This window comes from Cervus elaphus, chromosome 19 (assembly GCF_910594005.1).
Source record: "Cervus elaphus chromosome 19, mCerEla1.1, whole genome shotgun sequence".
Taxonomy (NCBI): domain Eukaryota; kingdom Metazoa; phylum Chordata; class Mammalia; order Artiodactyla; family Cervidae; genus Cervus; species Cervus elaphus.
In genome coordinates, this window is record NC_057833.1 from 90,428,733 (window position 1) to 90,450,416 (window position 21,684).

Sequence of the window (21,684 nt, forward strand, 5' to 3'; positions counted from 1 at the left end):
GGGAGAAAATAAACAAAAATGAAACAATTGACAAAGGATTAATTTCCAAAATATACAAGCAGCTCATACAACTCAATACCAGAAGAACAAACAACCCAATCAAAAAGTGGGAAAAAGACCTAAACAGACATTTCTCCAAGGAAGACATACAGATGGCTAACAAACACATGAAAACATGCTCAACACCGCTCATTATTACAGAAATGCAAATCAAAACTACAATGAGATATCACCTCACACCAGTCAGAATGGCCATCATCAAAAAGTCTACAAACAATAAATGCTGGGGAGGATGTGGAGAAATAGGAATGCTCTTGCCCTGTTGGTGGGAATGTAAATTGATAGAGCCACTGTGGAAGACGGTATGGAGATTCCTTAGAAAACTAGGAATAAAACCACCATATGACCCAGCAATCCACTCCTAGGCATATACCCTGAGGAAACCAAAACTGAAAAAAACACATGTATCCCATTGTTCACTGCAGCACTATTTACAATAGCTAGAACATGGAAGCAACCTAGATGTCCATCGACAGATGAATGGATAAAGAATTAGTGGTACATATACACAATAGAATATCACTCAGCCATAAAAAGGAATCCATTTGAGTCAGTTCTGATGAGGTGGTTGAACCTAGAGCCTATTATACAGAGTGAAGTAAGTCAGAAAGAGAAAGAGAAATATCGTAGTCTAATGCATATATACGGAATCTAGAAAAATGGTACTGAAGAATTTATTTACAGGGCAGCAATGGAGAAACAGACATAGAGAATAGATTTATGGACATGGGGAGAGGGGAGGACAGGGTGAGATGTATGGAAAGAGTAACATGGAAACTTGCATTACCATATGTAAAACAGATAGCCAACAGGAATTTGCTGTACGGCTCAGGAAACTCAAACAGGGGCTCTGTATCAACCTAGAGGGGTGGGATGGGGAGGGAGATGGGAGGGAGCTTCAAAGGGAAGGGGATATGTACACCTATGGTTGATCCATGGTGAGGTCTGACAGAAAACAACAAAAGCAACTATCTGTAAATTAAATTTGTAAATTTGTAAATCTGTAAATTCTGTAAAGCAACTATCCTTCAATTAAAAAAAAAAAACAATCTACATATACACGTAAGTTTACAGATGCAGAAAGAGTCTGGCAAGATAACAAACTTAATAGAGGTTACCTCTGGGTGAGTTGGAGAAGGAAATGGCAACCCACTCCAGTACTCTTGCCTGGAGAATCCCATGGAAGGAGGAGCCTGGTAGGCTACAGTCCATGGGGTCGCAAAGAGTCGGACACGACTGAGCGACTTCACTTTCACTTTCTGGGTGAAGAAAAATGTTTTCCTTTGTTTTATACTTTATTATTATTAAAAAGTTTTATGAACATGCATGCACTTGTTTTATAATGTAAAAACCTATTGCTACTCTGAACCAAAAAAAAAAAAAAAAAACCACAGAGAGAGAGCGAACGCCAGGGAGTCAGCTGGTACTGTTCATACAAGGTGAAGATCCACAAATGAAGCATCTCTGTTTTATAATTAGTAAAAATGAAATCTGTTTCAGGAGCAGTTAAAGGGACTCTACTGGGATTTCACAATTGTAATATCTAGAAATAAAAGAAATGTATTTAGACATAATTTAGTTTCATAAAATCAACTAGGCTCAGCAGCAGAAATATAATTTTTTGGATTCAAAAGACATTTAAATAGGTTACAAACATCCAGCCTCCTGAAATGTCAGCTCCATTAGGAGTAAACCAAACCACGTCTACATAATTTTTCATAACTACTTGGCCTTAATTCACAGCTGCCTGGCAACAGGGTCCTGACACTGTCCCGAAGCCAATGTCTGGCACATGATGTATTTATTAAAAACAAAAATTTAAAGACCTGCCTGGATTTTGATCCTGGCAATTCCCTGAATTAACTAAAATGAGATCAATCACCTAGGAAAGGGGCTTGAAAAAGAGCTAAAACTTATGCCAAATCTTGGCAAAGGCACAAAATTTTGCCTCAAATTTTATCTTAATTTCTTGAATAACTGGAATCCTTCTGTTTTCCATTAGAATTGTCCAGACACCAAAGAGTTCTTTCAGTCGTAATTCTTGGGGGGCGGGCAGGGGCACAGTTATAGTTATATTTAATCACCTTTAATATGTCCAATTAAAATGAAAAATTCAAATAATTGTGGTTTGTTATGATGTCAGTGGACTTCCCAAATAGTGCTAGTGGTAAAGAACCCTCCTGCCAATGCAAGAGACATAAGAGGCGTGGGTCAGAAGATTCCCCTGGAAACGGGCATGGCAACCCATCCCGGTATTCTTGCCTAGAGAATCCCCATGGATAGAGGAGCCTGTGGGCTACAGTCCACGGGGTTGCAAAGAGTCAGACATGACTGAAGTGACTAAGCACATATGATGTCAGTACAAGTTATATTTTATCTTCTGGGGAAAAAATTTTTGGCCTTGAACTAGCTTTGGGGAAAACCTCCATCCAAGCCTATCACATCCTCCTAGAAGAACCATATTAGGAACTTATTATAGGAACAAATATGCTTATTTTATGGGTTTATAAATATTTCAAATCAGAAACTGTTATACAGGGTCCAAACTTCACAGGACAAGCTAAACCTACAGCCCTAAAGAAAAGTTTAAAAATGTGGTGGTGTACATATGTGTTTGTCAAACTCGTAGAACTCTAGCCTAAAAAGGGTTAATTCTACTGCATGTAAATTGCATCTTAATTTTTAAAAATTGGAAAAAAGTGCCCTAGGCAATTTATTTACTTATTGCTAAGAAGCTAATTACAGATTAAAAATCCTCTTGCGTGTTCTCTTCTGTTACCTACTTTACAAATTTATTTTTTAAACAGGTAGTTCATGGATTTGTCTAAACTACATTCTTTCAGCTACTCTCTTTTGAAAACCTCTTGCATCATCACAATCTACCCCCTTCTGCTGGATCATTCTTATCAGCATATGAACACGCATTTTTTTCTTTCATCTTAAAAACAGAACACAAAAACATAGTTAAGTTTCCTTAACTACGTACACAGCTCTCCAGCTACCAATTCGTTTCTGTTGCCCTTCACAACAAAACTCACAAAATCTGTCAACATCTGCTCTCTCTACTTCTCCACTCTGTTTTCTTTAACCCACTCCCGTGGCCACTCCCAAACTTCACTGAACTAGTTGTTACCAAGATCATCTCCACGTTGCTAAATCCAATGGTCAATTCTCAGTTTTCAACTTAACCTTAATCTATCAGCCATATCTGATGCTTTTCAAAATCACATCTTCCTCTCAAACACTCTCCACTTGGCATCCAAAGCTCCATTCTCTCTGGGCTCTCCTCCGAACCACTGGCTTCTCCTCACTCCTGGTTGCTGGATCCTCCTCGCTAGAAACATTCGAGAGCCCTTTCTATCAGTCCTCTGACTCTTCTCTGTCAACTCTTCCTCACGAGGTGGTACAACAGCTCCTGTTAGACTCATGTATACAACTGTCCTTTTGCATATCTCCATTTTGATGTTTAATCATTACCTCGAACTTAACATACTTGAAACTGAACTCAATACTCCAAATCTCTGACTGCTCCCCATCCCACACAGAAAACTCCTTCTCCCATCTCTCTCTTCATCACAGTAAATGTCAATTCCATTCTTCAACTCTTTATAGACCAGAAGAGATGACTATTGACATTGTCTTATATCCTACATACAATCCATTAACAAATCCTACTGGCCCTATCTTTAAAATGTGTTCTGACAAGAAAACAAAGTAGTGGTTACCAGTTGGGCGGAAGGGCAGACAATATAGAGGTCGGGGAGTGGGAAGCACAAATTACTGGGTGTAAGATAGGCTCAAGGAAGTATTGTTCAACATGAGAAATATAGCCAGTGTCTTACAATAACTGTTCATGGAAAGTAACCTTTGAAAAATACAGATTAAAAAAAAAAAGCAGATGGACAATGAAAAACGTAACAATATGTACCCAAAAAAGTAATTAAAAAAACCGCACCCAAACAATCTATGTACAAAGAGGTTGTGTCAGAACATTGCTGGTTTACATTTATGATGGTGGTCCTTATTTTGAATTTTCATTTAGTTCTTTGCTATATATCTGTACCCATACCCACAATGAAAATGATTTAATGTTTACAAAAAATAAAATAAATGTGGGACTTCCTTGGTGGTCCAGTAGCTAAAACTCTGTACTCCCAATGCAGGGGGCCTGGGTTCCATCCCTGGTCAGGGAACTAGATCCCACGTGCCACAACTGAGTCGTAACTACAGATCCCACACATCATGTGGCAATGAAGACCCAGTGCAGGCAAATAAATAATAATATCAAGCCCTCAATCAACTCACAGTTTAAAAAATAAATAAAACAAAATAAAATGTATCTTGAATGCAACCATTTCTCATCCACTCTGCTGCTACCAGTCTGATCCAAGTGACCATTTCTATCTTGAATTATTGTGAAGTGTTCCTGACTCATCCACCTGTCCTGCATTAGGCCCACCTAACCCCACAACTTTACTCCCAAGCTTTCCAATACAGTATTAGACAGAAGCTATAAAGCACTTGAAACGGAGTTAGCATGACTGAGGACCTAATTTCTAAGCTTCTGTTCTTGTTGCGTAGTCGCTAAGTCCTGCCGTAGCATCACTAATACCCTTTGCAACTCCATGGACTGTAGTCCGCCAGGCTCCTCAAGCCTGGGAAATCCAGTGTGCAGGATTTCCCAGGTAAGAATACTGGAGTGAGTTGCCATTTCCCTCTCCAAATTCCTAAACTTTTTAAATTTTAATTAACTCAAATCTACAAACTGAAGCAGTAGAAAATATTTTGCCATTAAAAACAGCATGACTAAAAAAAAAAAAACAGCCTGACTATTTTGGTAGTACTGCATTTCACCTCAATTGTTGAAACTTTAACATCTAAACTGAAATGTGCTTTAAATGTAAGATAACAGATTTTGAAGGCTAAGTAACTAAAATCTATCTCACTAAAAATTTGATTATGTTGACTACGTGTTCAATGATAAATGTTCTAGATACTGGGGTAAATAAAATTTATCATTCAGGTTAATTTTATCCATTTCTTTTCATCATTTTAACCTGGCTACTAGAAAATTTAAAATTATGTGACTTACGTCGTCCTACTGAACAGCACTGCTCTGTTTGTCATCACACAGCCGAGGGATCCTGCTTTGTAGAGTAATTCTCTTCCAAACTCTCCAGCTGACTTTGCATCTCAGTTAGCGTAAGTCCTTAAGATGGTTAATGGGGCCCAAGGTCACTTGACCCCTCCCTTCTGACATCACCACCTGTCAGATCTCTCCCCTATCTCTCCCTTTGTTGTTCTGCATTCACCCAGGACTGTGCGCTGCTCCTCAAACCATGTCCAGCAATTTTCTCCCTCATGGCCTTTGTCTCTCAAGTTCCCTCTGTTGATAACTTTCTTCCCCTAGATACCTATCTATGTGTCTTATTCCCCAGTTTCCTTGAAGACTCTGCTCAGCTGTCAGTGCGTCAGAAATGCCTGATTACCCCATGTCGGCACTTCTTCATTCACCATTTTTCACCACAGTACTTCTCTGTCTGTGCTGCAAATTTACATTTACTTGCTTGTATGATCATTATCTGCCCATAGCACTCATGAAACATCTGTCACAGAGACACATGCACCCCGATTTTCACTGTAGCACCATTTACAATAGCCAGGACATGGGAACAACCTAAATGTCCATCAAAAGAGGAATGGATAGAGAAGATGTGGTGTATGTATGCATATACATCTATGTATGTATATGTGTATGTATATACACACACACACATAGGTAAATACAATGGAATACTACTCAACCATAAAGAAGAACAAAACTGGGTCATGTGTAGAGATGTGGATGGACCTAAAGACTGTCATACAGAGTGAAGTCAGAAAAACAAGTATCACATATTAACGCATATATGTGAAATCTGAACAAACTGGTATAGACCATCAGAGACACAGCTGTAGAGAACAAATGAAATGTATGGACACCAAGGGAGGAAGGGTGGGTGTGGGATTAATGGAGGGGTTGGGGTTGACATATACACACTATTGATACTACATATAAAATAGGTAACTGATGTGGCTCAGTGGCAAACAATCCACCTGTCAATGTAGGAAATACAGGAGATGCGGGTTTGATCCCTGGGTCGGGAAGATCCCCACAGGAGGAAATGGCAACCCACTCCAGTGTTTTTGCCGAGAAAAATCCTGGCATGGACAGAGGAGCCTAGCGGGCTATAGTCTACACGTTCACAAGAGAGTCGGACACGACTGAGCGACAGAGCACACACAGTGAGAACATACTATATACTAGCACAGGGAACTCTACTCACGGCTCCACGGCGGCCTCAGTGTGAAGGAAACCCAAAAAAGAGGAGATACATGCATACTTATAGCTGATTCACTTTGCTGCACAGTAAGCAAAAACACAACACTGTAAACTAACTATACTCCAAAAAAATGTCAAAAAATATATGTCAGACGAATGAATAAATGCACAAATACATGAATGTCTGCATGGAAGCATGTGATACAAATTCAGGAGACAGACATATTGTTCAATGAAAACTGTATCTCCTCCCATCACCAACCACCACCTATCCATTCCCCCTTCCCTAGTGACAGCTACGATGCCAGTTTCTATATAACCTTTCAGAAATATTCAAGGCATATACTAACATATATGCATATATACATCCTTTTTCCCTTACACATATGGTTAAAAAAATATCAGTTTGCACATTGCTTTTTTACCACTTAACAATACTATATCTATTTTAGATGTCTTTCGCCACCTATTTACATACATATGTTATTTTGCTTCAACATTTACTTTGTTAGCTAGATAATATTTCTTTTTATAGCTCTAGCAGCATGAGTCCCTTAATAATAGAAAGCTTTTAATGTTACAAACATTAATAGCAAAATCTTTTTATTACTACAAAGAATGCTGCAATGACTACATATATCTTTACACACATCAGTTGTACCAAATATCTGTACAAATTCACCCTCTGTTCAGAAATGTATGAATGTATCCATTTCCACGTAACCTTACCAACTCAGTGTTTTATCAAACTTTATTTCTGTCAATCTTTAGGTTAAAAATAGCATCTCATTTTGATTTTATTTTGGTTTTATTATTATGAATAAGGCTAACATGCTTTGTTTAAAAGTCATCTAAATTTTCCTTCCTGAGAATTAGGACCATCTTTCTATTGGCTGTTGGTGATTCATTGGTGGACTCTCTTTAAATACTTAAAGGGTAAGAATATTCTTTGTTATACCTGGTGAAAATATTTTTCCCAATTTGACACTTGTCTTTGGCTTTTATATATGATTTTCCCTTCACATTTGAAAAGAATGCTGTCAATCTTATACTTCTTTCCTGTTATGACTTTAATGTCATATTTAAAAGGTCTGTGAACACATAAGAGATACGGGTTAAATCTCTGAGTTAGGAAGATCCCCTGAAGGAGGGAGGGCATGGCAACCCACTCCAGTATTCTTACCTGGAAAATCTCATGGACAGAGGAGACTGTTGGGTTACAGTCCACACGGTCACAAAATAGTAGGACAAGAGTGAAGTGACTTAGCATGCACAAGTTTGGTATTTCCAGTTAGATACGCTATTCTTCAATTTAATTGTCATTCATTACATACTGAAGACTGTATTAAACATCCCCCCTGTTTTCTACTTTAACACCTTCATTTTAAATTTTACACCCTTGACCATCTGGAATTTATTTAATGTGAGAAATGAATGACCCAATTTTGCCCCCTAGATGGCTACTTTAGGTTACCTATGGTAGACGGCTACCATCTAACAAGAACCCTACTCCCCTTCCCCACGCTACATGAAAGTCTAGCTTACTGACTACCTTCATGCGTACCTTACTGACTGTTTGCTCCACTGATGCGCCTCATCACATGCTTCACTTCGTTCATGATTAACGTTTCCAACAGAGAATAAGGAGACTCAGACAGTGTCAAGCGTTTCCCTCCTTCCCATACTACCCTTTAATTATTTGTTAATAACAGTTTTAAAGGACTATAGATCAGTTTCAAATACAGTACTAATGAGGTCAAGTCACAGGTCAATTCTGGAAGAGGTGCGTTCATCTGCAAAAAGGGAAGATTCCATAGTCTTCAGACTGTATTTCTAATTCTAGCCCGTCATCTAGCAAATAACATATGTCACTGAAGAGAGACTGGGGTAGGGAGAACAATATGATGGCTCAGGGGATATTTATCACCTTTATGTGAAAAATAATTCAGGCCACACAGATCAACAGCACCATCTTCATAAATCAAGCACACATTAGTTTGCAAAGACAGCATATCCAACTGGAAATAGCAAATCTGTAAAGATAGTAAAATATAGCACATCCATATATAAGATGCATGTCAGGATTGGGGACTGAAGGTAAATAAACCTGCAGTCACTCTGACCTCATTTGTTAACTCTTTTTTTTTTTAAGTTTTCTTTCTATTTAGAGTTTAGCTATTTACTGGGCATTACCTGTATGTGCCCCGTAACACTGCTGTGTTCTATACTGTTGCACCCGTACTCAATCATGTTCACCAAAGTTGCTAAGATTAAATTCAACACCATTACTACACTTTGTAACATGGGTGACCATGGTATCACTATAATTGGTAAGGCTGAGAAATAGAAAAGTTCATAAGATCTCCAAAGTTATGGTTAAAATGACCTTAAGTGTATGTGGTTCCAAAATGGAAATCAAGCATCCTTAGAGCATAAATGAAGACAGAAGAAGTGAAATGCACATTCTTATGTATCACAGGCATGGAAGCCAGAGTCGGAATGTTTTTGCAGCTGTCAAAAAACAAGACTTCTAGGATTCCGCCCCCCCACGCAAAGGACCACCTATCCAGAATCTTTCCAAGGAACCAGAGAGGATCCTTGAAGTGACCATAACCCCCACCCCCAAAAAAACCAACTCTACACCCTCAGAGCCTACTCCCAATGGGCCAATAAATCTTTTATGTCAGTCCTTCCTTGGCCTGGAGGATCCAGTCTTTTCTCTCGGCTTTGATAAGCATTTTTACTTGGAGGACACCTTTTAAAACCATTAGCTAGCTCTCCCTTTTCCTGGTATCCATAACCATAAATACCCTGGATTCTTCAATCTGAAAGGAGAAAAACATTTCTTTCTCCTTCTCCTCACATGTCCGAATTTAAAGAGGGCCTACTAATTTCTTAAATGGACTGCTAATTCAAGCTCTGGTATCAGGAATATTATAATCATTTTCGTTTAGTTCATCAAATGTCAAAGCTAAAAGATCTTAGAAATCATATCATCCATTCTCCCTGGTTTCCTTTTGTAGGACTTTTCCTTTTCAGTGTCCATCCAAAAACATTCAGCTCTTCTAGAGGCTGGAACCTACTGTTTTTCAATGGCTTCTTTATCTTTAGTTAAAATATTTCCCTTTGTCCTTTTTCTGTTTACCTTGCTGAGACAAGGACAACTTTTAACTCTTGATTTCCCCTTCCACCTCCTTAATTAGGATTTCCAAGCATTGGACATTTAATCTTCTGATTAATAATTAAGTTTACCATATGGCCTCAAACGACTCGGTTCTTCCAAGCCTTCCCAGTAACTCTTCCCACCTGGTCCTAGGACGCAAAGAGGGTGACAACTGTGGAAGAGGGTAGTGTCCCTCTTCATCAAAATACGTTTCTGGGCTCCACTAGACACCTAAAGGATCAAAAACCAGGCGGCAGTGAGTATTTTAAATAAGTACCTCAGATGTCTGAGGATCAAGGAAGACTGGGACAAACTGCCACAAGTACCCGTTTTCTCCGCGTTCAAATTCAGGAAGTGATGCCATCTAAGTAGACTCTACTCCACTCATGTCCCGTTTCCGTCTTAAAAAGAGAAGGGGCCAAGTGATCCTTATTTATTATTAATTATTATTATTTATTGTCTCCAGTTCTTCCATGTTATATCCTTTCAGAGTTTAGCCTATTTTCAGCCACCACTTTTAGCACCTCACCAAAGCCAACAGACCCACCAGATGGCACAGAGATGCTGTCTGTTGTCTAGAAAAGAGAGTGACGGAAAGCAGCATATTTTATCTTGGACCAGCAGCCACTGAATGGCTGGAGTAGATCGACAGAGCTGGTGCAACCACAAGATCAGGCCCGCTGAGCGTCAGGACACCCAAGGGCACTCAAGTGGGAATCGCTCTCACGAAGAAGCCCATAACCCCTCTGAGACGCTAACTTGCCCCAGACCCTGTTACAAATAAATCAATCAGATGGTAAAGAATCTGCCTGCCACGCAGGAGACCTGGGTTCGATGTGTGGGTCAGGAAGATCCCCTGGAGAAGGGAATGGCTACTCACTCCAGTATTCTTGCCTGGAGAATCCCATGGACACAGGAGCCTGGGGAGCTATAGTCTGTGCAGTCAGAAGGAGTCACACACAACTAAGTGACTAACACTTTCACATTTTCAAGAGAAGCTCTTTTTCTAATATTTACAAAAGGTACCAAAGGCTACAGACAGATTCAGTTTAAAAGTTGCATTCCTAAAACAAATTTAAAACTTTAGGAAACAAACTCAAAAAGACCAAAGACCACCCATGAATTAGAATTTCAAAGCAGTTCTTTTCCTTAGCAAATAAAAACCAGGATTATTATATTCCATATGCTACTCTGTTAACTCATTCAAAACTGCATTGTTATCAATAGTCTTATTTCAATACTATGTTTCACTTGAGACTATCACTGAAGCTACATTTAAACCATACTGTCAAGAGCACAAAATCTTAGACATCAGTATCAACAAACTCTTTTCTATTAAAATCTTACCCATGAAAAGATTCTGCAAACTTTTTAAAAATAAGTTCTACTGGGTCCACTTGGCACACAGTAAGTGCTCAGTTAGAAGTCTCTTCATTTCTCTGTCAGAGAAATTGCCAAGAGAGCTGCCAAACTGTGCAACAGAGAGCCAAGTGCCAAAAACAAAGCCCCCGGCTGATGATCTCCGGCTTCAGAGTCAAGAACCAAAAGTTCACTTGAAAACTGGTTGCTTAAAACTTGGTAGAAAGAAAGAATGTTATTACACCATAGGTTCCTGTAGCCACTTGCAAAACAGAGTTAGCTCTTCAGACACTTAAAGCACTGCACTTGTACCTGCTCCTTAACAAACATGTAAAAAGGTTTTCTTTTCAGAAAAACATAGGCATCCGGCAAATCTTCCCTATGACTTGCACACCAGAGATGAGAGAGTTCTAGGTCACCATGAATGGTTTCTAATAGCATAAAAATACGCAAAGCCAAGAGAACATCTAAATCAGCCACTCTCTGGGTCTTCGGAATTGGAGAGAAATGAACAGGAAAGAGTTTACATAGAAGGCAGGAACCACAGGTATTTCACTCCAGAAGTCTTCATTCAGTATGCTATTCTTAAATTGAAGGCTTAACAGTCTTAATGACTTCTGCACTGCTGTTGCTGATGTGGTAATGTACTGTCATACCTACATTTATAATCATAAGTGACATATTTTTGATAACTATAAGCCATGATGCTGTCAAAGTTATGTATCACATGTGAGGTCAGCTTTCTTTTTTCTTTTTTTTTTTCTAGGGCTCTCTAGTCCATTAAAACTATATACATTCTTTGGTCAAAATGATAAAGATTCTTACTCTAATCAAACCTATGACTTGGTAAATCCATTTTAAGCTCCTGTAAGTTAGTTATCTTAGAGAAAAACAATTCAACTGCTACATACTGCTATTCTTTAAACCCTTAATCTTAATTCCAAAAATGGTCTGAAAAGTTTCAAAATCTCTGAATTCTGTTGTCATTACATGAAGCAAAGAAAATCTGGGAAGCCCAGAGATCACAGCCAGGAGCAAGAGAAATTTTTAATAATCTCCTTTAACGTTGCTATCTTTCCCAGGCCTCTCCTTAGAGCAGCTAAACATTTAGAAAACCGTTTAACATTTGCTCCATATGCAAATTTGGAACTACGGTTCAAAGAATTTTCTGGCTAGCATATATTACTAACTTCATGGTGCAGGGTGGGGGCTACATTTTAGTAAGTGCCTAATCAGAAGTATCTGGTGCTCAGCACTGGTTTCCTAAGAGCTAACTTTAAGAGAGGCATAAAATCGTAATATATATAAACACATACTATATGGGAGCACAGAGCCTCTCTATGTGTTACTTGTAAAAGGAGACATTTTTACTTTACTCATTATGAACTTTACCAAGTGAAAAGCCAGTTTTTTGACTGCTTTCATTTCATGCATATCGCTTCCAAGCTCTTCTTCCTTCTTACCCTTTTCAGCAGATAAACATTCTCCTCTTTCCACGAGCTTACTTGCTCTAAGCTTACTATCCTTTTTTTTTTAAAGAGGGAAACTACAACACATCATTTCAATTAAACTCAAAATATTTCTCCCACATTTCTTATTCAAAGATCTTTAGGAATAAGTCTCATGCTTCTCACTGAAGATAAAATAATCTCTCTCCAAATGTAAATGATGTCTCACGCTGCAATTTCATTTTGAGCCTTAATACCTACTGTGCAATCACAAACTTTTGCCACCTGAGTATTCCTTATATATTTTATAATGGCTTAGTTTTTTCCATCATGTTATATATGGTTTAATGATCATTTCCTCTATCACTAACTTTCTCACATTTCCACTAATGACACATAAATTATTTTTAATTAAAAAAAACCCACCTCTTCAAAAAGTATGTTACTTGGAATATGTTACTCTGTACTGTTTCTCAAATCTCAATATAAAAGAATAGATTTTGAAAGACTATTTTTTCTTTATTCACTGATTAAGTCAGATTTATGACCGCCCCTCCCCATTCCAGCTACTGTGAATTTTGAATGAAACAACCTCAATTGTAACAGAAGAAACATCTGTTGCTTTTTTTCTTCATCAGTGCTTTCCAAACTGAAAGAAAGCCTCTGCCTGACCTCCTCTCCCTCTCCACCCGCCACCCCCCAACACTAAGCTCCTTCAAACTTTTTTTTAAGTAAATGTATTATTGAAAAGTATACCGTGTCCATTTAAAATGTCTTTATCTAGAAACATTCACTTTACTGAAGTTCAAAGAACAAGTAAATGTTACATATACCACAAAACCAGAGATGTGACTGGGGGAATACTCATTGTAACTGAAATGCAGGCTTCAAGAGTACACTTGAAGAGATCAAGCTGTCACACATTCTGGGCTCAGGCAGGACTGTTTATGGCTAAAATTTTCTTCACAGGATCCAGCTTCATATAGGATCTTGCACGCTGTATTTCCCTTGCCAATCCAATGCTGACATAATGGCAGTCCCTACCAAGAGGCAGACACCAAATGGTGCCACCCACACTCTCACACTGTGCCTGGTAATAAACCATAAAGCAGTGGAATGCACCAGCCCCTTTATGAGCAAACAATGCCTGAGCTTCATTAGAATACAGCTGACATTTTCAAAGCACAAATACTTTTAAGAAAAATGAACTAGGAAAAAAGGGAATGAAACAGCTATAAAAGCTGAAATATTTTTCTTAAGTGTCGGGTTTATTCCAAAGATCCTGAGGAAGCGGATTTTACTCTTGACAATTTCAAAGTTTTCATAAATGAGAAAAAAAAAATTGTATGGTAAGAGGCAAAGCTGATTTTATTAACCACTGGAAAGAAATGAAAGTAAAAACTCCCTTCTGAATTGCAGTCACAAGTAAGAACCACGAAGTGCCTTTAAAAGGATTTCTTTCTTTAATTGCTTCTTTGGTTCTTGAACAGAGAAAATGGAGCTCCAGAATTATTTCTACATTTTAATTGATTTATATAAGTAATTGAGTGATGAACTAAGCTTACTCTACCCCTCCCCCCCTGCCCACCCCAACCCCCATACCCTGTAGTTTTCCTGTCTGCAACAAGCAAGGACGTCTTGAAATCTGCGTGCTCCTGACTATTTATCAATTTAACATTGCTGCTGTTGAAGAACATAAAATAAACGCTGTAAAAACGCACCCAGCAGTAAGAAACAAAATGATCTCTCTTACCTGGTCTAAAGAAGCATGCCTCTCACTGCAGTACCAACAACACTCTAGTCTTTGTTACCATTCAGAGGAAACTTGAGACTGTGTCAGACATGAGCAATCGAGCTCAGAGACGCTCAATTTAACACACTTCTCAGTAAAACTAAAGAGATGCTCAAGAAAATTGGTTCCTGGCTTTTAAAAGAGGAGTCCTGTCTAACGCCACAAAAACACTTAAAAAGAAACACAGTCATATTAAAGCCTTTCAGAAACAGCCTTAAAATAAAAGTGGTGAAACAACACAACGCCTGACTCGATCCTAACGCTTTTCTAAAAATCACTTGCATTTTAACTGGCCAAAAAACAGGATGGAACTTACTCATGAACTCTGCATATTTCGAATTATACATGTCAGGGTATTTGCTGGCTCCGAAGCAGTCACAAAGGAGAAGATTTTAGTGCATCTTGAAGGCAGAGCAGAAGCACCATGAGTTTGTGGGGTGGGCGGGGGGAGGAGAAACTCTTGAAAAACTGGTCAGCCTTTTCAGCCTATAATAACTGTCCAGCTCCTCTGGGAGGGAAAAAAAAAAAAAAGTCCTGGTTCTGCCCCCTGAGATAGGAGGCTATGCTTCAATGCCAAAATGAATGACAGGCCCATTTCTGATATCAACAAAGAGCAGCTTAATAGTGCTCGTTTTTTTTTTTCACTTTCCCACACAATTAGAAGTTCTAATTTTTTCAGGTTAGTACCTTTATATCTAGGGTTAAGTACCTTTCACTACTTTCCCAAGAGAGAACCCAATTATGTTGTCCTAGTTTTTTAAATGATTAATTAAAAATACATACCTAATTATTTTACTGTTTTTTCCTAGGCAGGGAGCTGAACAAAAGATGACCTCTTAAATTCCTTTCCAAATCTAACCTTTGCCGTATCAGATTACCATATGACTAATTATTAATATTAATAAGGAGCTCCTGCATCCTGCCAGGAGGATACCAAGAGAAACAAAAAGTAGGCACCAAATATAAAAAGGTAAAGATTATAAACTTTTCAACTAGCTAGGTGCAAAATCATTTATTAAAGTTCATGTCTCTGATTATACAAATTCAAAACAATAAACACTTCTGATCAACAGACATATGAGCCAAGCACTATTTTGGGCTCTGGGATACAGCAGGGAACACAACAAACAAAAGTCAAATGTAATAAACCCCTGTCTCCAGTGCGTTTGCTTATATCTCAGGTCCCTGAAAGTACAACTCTTAGATGACTAAGGTACCCTTCTTCCTTTGATTAGGTACCACCTAATGGGAAATATTCTCCCTTGAAAGTATAGCTTACTCCAGAGGGCAAGGATCTTCTGCTTGCTTCATTGCTATATCCCCAGTGGCTAAGACAGAGACTGTTAGACACTCAAATAAACATACAGAATAAAAAATTCCAACAGAGCTTTTTCTTAGTCAAATTTTTCTTTATAAATGGATTATGTATGTACCACATCTCACACACAGAGATATGTCAAAAAGATACAGCACAATGTAAATTAAATTGAACTGCAAATACTTATTAGCTTAAAACTGAAAAATACACCTCTATGGGCCTGTAGCTTTTTAGATTCTAAATCTGTTTTCAGTAACAGGTATGAGGTCACTGTAATATTTGAGTAAAGGAATCAGTTAAAATTCTAAACACTAAGTTTTTGTAGACCATCATTTCTCAGGGGCATTTTGAATTTAAAAAAAACAAAAAAAACAAAAAACAAAACAAGAAACCTGAAAATTACACAGCACCCAATCAGTTTTGTGTACTAAAATCTAGTATGAATACCTCTGTTTATACACCCACATTTGAAAATAACCCACATTTGAAGACAGTCTTCCTATCCCTGCTTCTCACTGTTCTTGATTGCCTTACCAGAAACAACACAATAAATAAGCACATACCTCTGACCTACGAGGTCAGCCCAAAGTGATATCCCATGTCACCCAAGGCCAGGATATTCTGGGGCTAGAAAAGGTCACACCTACTTTGTTACAGTCTTAAAGCAAAACGAAATTAAACTTTCTAGTACTCAGGTACATGGATCCTACTTCTAGGATCCCTAGGACTAGACAGTGATTTACATGTTCAAATATTCTATCCGGAATAGTTAGTACAATAAATTAACAGTAACTTGAGGTCAGGAAGATGCTGTGATGACTGAGGTCAAGTAATCAATAAAATAACATGGAGTCAAGGCTTCCCTCGTGGTCCTGGGGTTAAGAATCTGCCTTGCAATACAAGGGACACCGGTTCCATTCCCTTGCCAGGAAGATCCCACATGCACCTAAGAGCAACTAAGCCTGTGCAGCACAACTACTGAAGCCCGCATGCCCCTAGAGCCCATGCTCTGTAACACGAGAAGCCACCGTAATGAAAAGCCCACACACAACAGAGTAGATCCCACTCCCCGCAAGTAGAGAAAGCCCTTACAAAGCAACGAAGACCCAGCACAGCCAAAAAATAAATAAATAAAACTTAAAAAAAAAAAAAAGATGGAGGCAAAGTAGGATTCCATTGGTCCTGCAGGCGCAACGTTGCTTCTCCCTGACTACCATTCAACTTTCCTTGTATCAGGCAATGAGCTAAGTAGCAAACTGACCTACCCCCCACTGTCTGCTCCAGAGCTCTGATCTTAGGCCTACCTCTATTCTTCCAAATTTCCTCCCCTTATCTGCCCTCCTTGCGAGTGCCTTCTTTGAACTCCCAAATCCTTCACTCACACTATCCTTCAATCCACTCCCAAGCCCTCCTAAGAAGGCAGCTTGAGCACTTCCTTTGGTATACCTTCATGAGCATGTGACACACTGCGGGGAAGTTCATGAGTCTTCCCATTTGCAGAGTAAAACGCATCCAGTGTAGGTTCTCCCAAACAGTTTCTCCTTAATCTTAGATGGAAAATCCATTTAAGGCAATTCCCTGTCAGGCCAGTGATTAGGGCTTGATTCTTGGTCAAGGAACTAAGATCCTATGAGCCACATAGCATGGGAGAAAGGAACAAGGAAGGAAGAGAGGAAGGAGAGAGGGTGAGAGGAAAGAAGGGAGGAAAGGAAGAAAAGGAAAAAAGGGAGGGAGGAAGGAGAGAGAGAAGAAAATACACTTATGCATAATATTATTTATAATACTGATTATACACACTGATTATCTAGCAAACATTAAAGGACTCGAGGCATTCTCTTCCCCAGGTTTATAAGCTGATTTACTTGGACTAAGCTCTGCTATGTTTATTGGCAACCTGACCAAAGATTAATCATATTTTACAGGTACATGTATGACTCTACAGGCAGAAACGACACTGTGATAGCACATTGGTAGTTTTTACTTGCCCCATGCCTGCTTATTACAACTCTCCACCAGATCCATATCATGAGGGATATACTTATTTGCATTTTCAAGTAAAATGTCTAATCTCCCTGAAGAGGGCTATGCCTAAAGCAAAGGGTTCCTGCTATGACTTGCAAGGCTAACTGCTGGTTTCTTACAAACATCACATAGTAACTTGACTTTTGCACCTCTTCTCCCTCTTTCTACCTTTTAAATGTAAACATTTTTCAAGCCTCTGCCCTTGATGCTCCTTTATCCAAGGTTTCCATTCCCTCTTTGGAGGATATAACCCATTTCTACGGCTTTATTACCTTTAGGTAGATGACTACAAACATGCACACGTCTAATCTTAGTCTCTGCTCTCAACTCTTATTTGTAGTTGCCTATTGGACATTTCTGTCTAAATGTCCCACAATGTCAATGCAACTTCTACAGGACTGAACTCCACCTCTGCTGTCCCAAAGCAGCTCACCCACCTACGTTCCCCATCCTTGTTACAAGCACATGATAGAAAGTGATTTTCCATTCTTGCCTCTTCCTTACCATCCAAAGGCCCACACTCTTTCCACAGTTCTCTTTTTTATAAAACACACATCACTTCCCTGATTTAAAAACAAAGTAAATAAAAACTATATATTTTGGTGACTTCCTGATGGCTAGAGCTACACTGTTAACATTGGTAGTCTTAGCCTCATTTGTGCATGTGAGCTAAGTCACTTTAGCTGTGTCCAATGATATTGGAATGGGTTGCCATGCCCTCCTTCAGGGGATCTTCTCAACCCAGGGAAAAGCCCAGATCTCCCGCATTGCAGGCAGATTCTTCACCACTGAGCCACCAGGGAGGCCCCAGCCTTAGCTTTGGATGGCTATTTAAATTTAAACTGACTACAGCTAAATAAAATTAAAAATTCAATTTCCCAGTTGCACTAGACATATGTTAAGTCCTCAACATGTGGATAACAGCTTGCAGACACAGAACATTTCCATCATCACAGAAAGTTCTATTAAACATCTCTGGTCTAGGAATACGATAATAGCAAATGACTTAAGACTGCTGTCTAAATTTTCCTCAGTCTGGCCACAATCTATGACCTTTCTAAACTTCTACCAAAATCCTTCTGCATGCTTTAGTCACAACTGAACTAATGGAGCCCAAAGAATAAAGTGCGGTAGTTTGAGCATTCTTTGGCATTGCCTTTCTTTGGGATTGGAATGAAAACTGACCTTTTCCAGTCCTGTGGCCACTGCTGAGTTTTCCAAATCTGCTGGCATATTGAGTGCAGCACTTTCACAGCATCATCTTTCAGGATTTGAAATACCTCAACTGGAATTCCATCACCTCCACTAGCTTCGTTCGGAGTGATGCTTTCTAAGGCCCACTTGACTTCACATTCCAGGATGTCTGGCTCTAGGTGAGTGATCACACCATTATGATTATCTGGGTCGTGAAGATCTTTTTTGTACAGTTCTTCTGTGTATTCTTGCCACCTCTTCTTAATATCTCCTGCTTCTGTTAGGTCCATAACATTTCTGTCCTTTATCGAACCCATCTTTGCATGAAATATTCCCTTGGTATCTCTAACTTTCTTGAAGAGATCTCTAGTCTTTCCCATTCTGTTGCTTTCCTCTGTTTCTTCGCATTGATCACTGAGGAAGGCTTTTTTTTATCTCTCCTTGCTATTCTTTGGAACTCTGCATTCAAATGGGAATATCTTTCCTTTTCTCCTTTGCTTTTCGCTTCTCTTCTTTTCACAGCTATTTGTAAGGCCTCCTCAGACAGCCATTTTGCTTTTTTGCATTTCTTTTCCTTGGGGATGGTCTTAATCCCTGTCTCCTCACAATGTCATGAACTTCCATCCATAGTTCATCAGGCACTCAGTCTATCAGATCTAGTCCCTTAAATTTGTTCTCACTTCCACTGTGTAATCATAAGGGATTTGAAGCCAGGCTTCATTCAGCAATATGTGAACCGTGAACTTCCAGATGTTCAAGCTGGTTTTAGAAAAGGCAGAGGAACCAGAGATCAAATTGCCAACATCCACTGGATCACAGAAAAAGCAAGAGAGTTCCAGAAAAACATCTATTTCTGCTTTATTGACTATGCCAAAGCCTTTGACTGTGTCGATCACAATAAACTGTGGAAAATTCTGAAAGAGATGGGAATACCAGACCATCTGACCTGCCTCTTGAGAAACCTGTATGCAGGTCAGGAAGCAAGTTAGAACTCGACATGGAACAACAGACTGGTTCCAAACAGGAAAAGGAGTACGTCAAGGCTGTATATTGTCACCCTGCTTATTTAACTTATATGCAGAGTACATCATGAGAAATGCTGGGCTGGAAGAAGCACAAGCTGGAATCAAGATTGCCGGGAGAAATATCAATAACCTCAGATATGCAGATGACACCACCCTTATGGCAGAAAGTGAAGAGGAACTAAAAAGCCTCTTGATGAAAGTGAAGGAGGAGAGTGAAAAAGTTGGCTTAAAGCTCAACATTCAGAAAACTAAGATCATGGCATCTGGTCCCATCACTTCATGGGAAATAGATAGGGAGACAGTGGAAACAGTGTCAGACTTTATTTTGGGGGGCTCCAAAAATCACTGCAGATGGTGACTGCAGCAATGAAATTAAAAGATGCTTGCTCCTTGGAAGGAAAGTTATGACCAACCTAGATAGCATATTTAAAAGCAGAGACCTTACTTTGCCAACAAATGTCCGTCTAGTCAAGGCTATGGTTTTCCCAGTGATCATGTATGGATGAGAGAGTTTGACAGTGAAGAAAGCTGAGCGCTGAAGAACTAATGCTTTTGAACTGTGGTGTTGGAGAAGACTCTTGAGAGTCCCTTGGACTGCAAGGAGATCCAATCAGTCCATCCTAAAGATCAGTCCTGGGTGTTCATTGGAAGGACTGATGCTAAAGCTGAAACTCCAATACTTTGGCAACCTGATGCGAAGAGCTGACCCATTGGAAAAGACCCTGATGCTGGGAGGGGTTGGGGGCAGGAGGAGAAGGGGACAACAGAGGATGAGATGGTTGGATGGCATCACTGACTTGATGGACATGAGTTTGAGTAAACTCCGGGAGTTGGTGATGGACAGGGAGGCCTGGCGTGCTGCGATTCATGGGGTCGCAAAGAGTCGGACATGACTGAGCGACTGAACTGAACTGAAAGAATAAAGGCGAAGGCTTTCCAGGATGAGGGAGGCATTTGCCAGTACCTTGGAGAAGGATCTATGGAATGGGAAGAAACCAAAGGAGTTAGAACAGACTGGGGGTGGTGTGGTGGTGGTGGGGGAAAGAGTGTGCGTTCAGTCATGTCCGACTCTTTGCGACCCCATGAACTACAGCCTGCCAGGCTCCTCTGTCTATGGGATTCTCCAAGCAAGAATATTGGAGTGCATTGCTATTTCCATCTCCAGGGGATCCTTCCTGACCTAGGGATTGAACCTGAGTCTCTTGTGTCTCCTGCATTTGCAGGCTTCAATACTTCACTACTGCACCACCTAGAAAGCCCACAAGTTAGGAAGGAACAGAACTTCAGACCTAAGATTTTAGCCCTAGAGAAAGAATGTGTTGCAGGGGAGAAAACATGAGCATTGGAGTCAGAATATTTCATCGAAATTCAGGTGTTAGCTGAATTACAAGATAAACTCCTTTCAAGCTAGTCTGACCTGAACCGTAACCCATTGCCTCACCTTGCTCAGTGAATGCAAGAAAGAGTAACAGAATCAAACTAGGAGGGCCAAGAAAGCAGAGGCTCTCAGGAGCTCGAAGGGTGCTAGGACTGTGTCTGACCCACTCCTTCCTTTTCCCTCTGATTTTCTCTCATGTCAGCATGATTGTCTTTCACTATAGATCTGCATTCTCCAGCTGGTGGGAAACATGGCTACTGATGTATCACTAGTTTGTATCTTATAGATTCCATTAACCTTCTCTCAGCCTGAGCCCTAACATATCAGGAAGTCACTCATTGGCTGAACTCGGTCAGGTCCTTGTCTTAGCGAAATGTTGTCAAAGCAATGATGTGCTGGGGTAATCAACTGTGGCCAGAAGGACATTATCTTGTAAAGTGTAATAGTTGGGGAGATGAGGAAGAGATCAGAATCTCACAGATGACACTAAAATCTCTAGCTGAGTATGCCCCATTTTACCACTTGAATTTTGGTCCGGTGCATACATTGTCAGGGCTTCCCCAGAGGCTCAGGGGTAAAGAATCTGCCCACAGTGCAGGAAAT

At 39.6% G+C, this 21,684-nt stretch overlaps 1 protein-coding gene across 7 annotated transcripts in view; it reads right to left on the reverse strand.

Moving 5' to 3' along the window:
* TFDP2 (transcription factor Dp-2) overlaps positions 1 to 21,684 on the reverse strand; it is a 192,385-nt gene that overhangs the window by 59,521 nt on the left and 111,180 nt on the right. For 2 of the 7 annotated variants that reach the window (XM_043873638.1, XM_043873635.1), the window contains exon 1: positions 14,106 to 14,187. The exons of 2 other annotated variants lie outside the window; for them this stretch is intronic. Coding sequence is in view for 3 of the 5 variants with exons in the window: in XM_043873630.1 (XP_043729565.1) it covers positions 8,310 to 8,415; positions 9,823 to 9,909 (193 nt within the window). In the remaining 2 variants the exon portion in view is untranslated. Of the gene's footprint in view, positions 1 to 8,309; positions 8,416 to 9,822; positions 9,925 to 14,105; positions 14,188 to 14,460; positions 14,558 to 21,684 lie in introns of those variants that run through there. 3 more of the 7 variants (XM_043873630.1, XM_043873634.1, XM_043873633.1) reach the window with 3 other exon arrangements.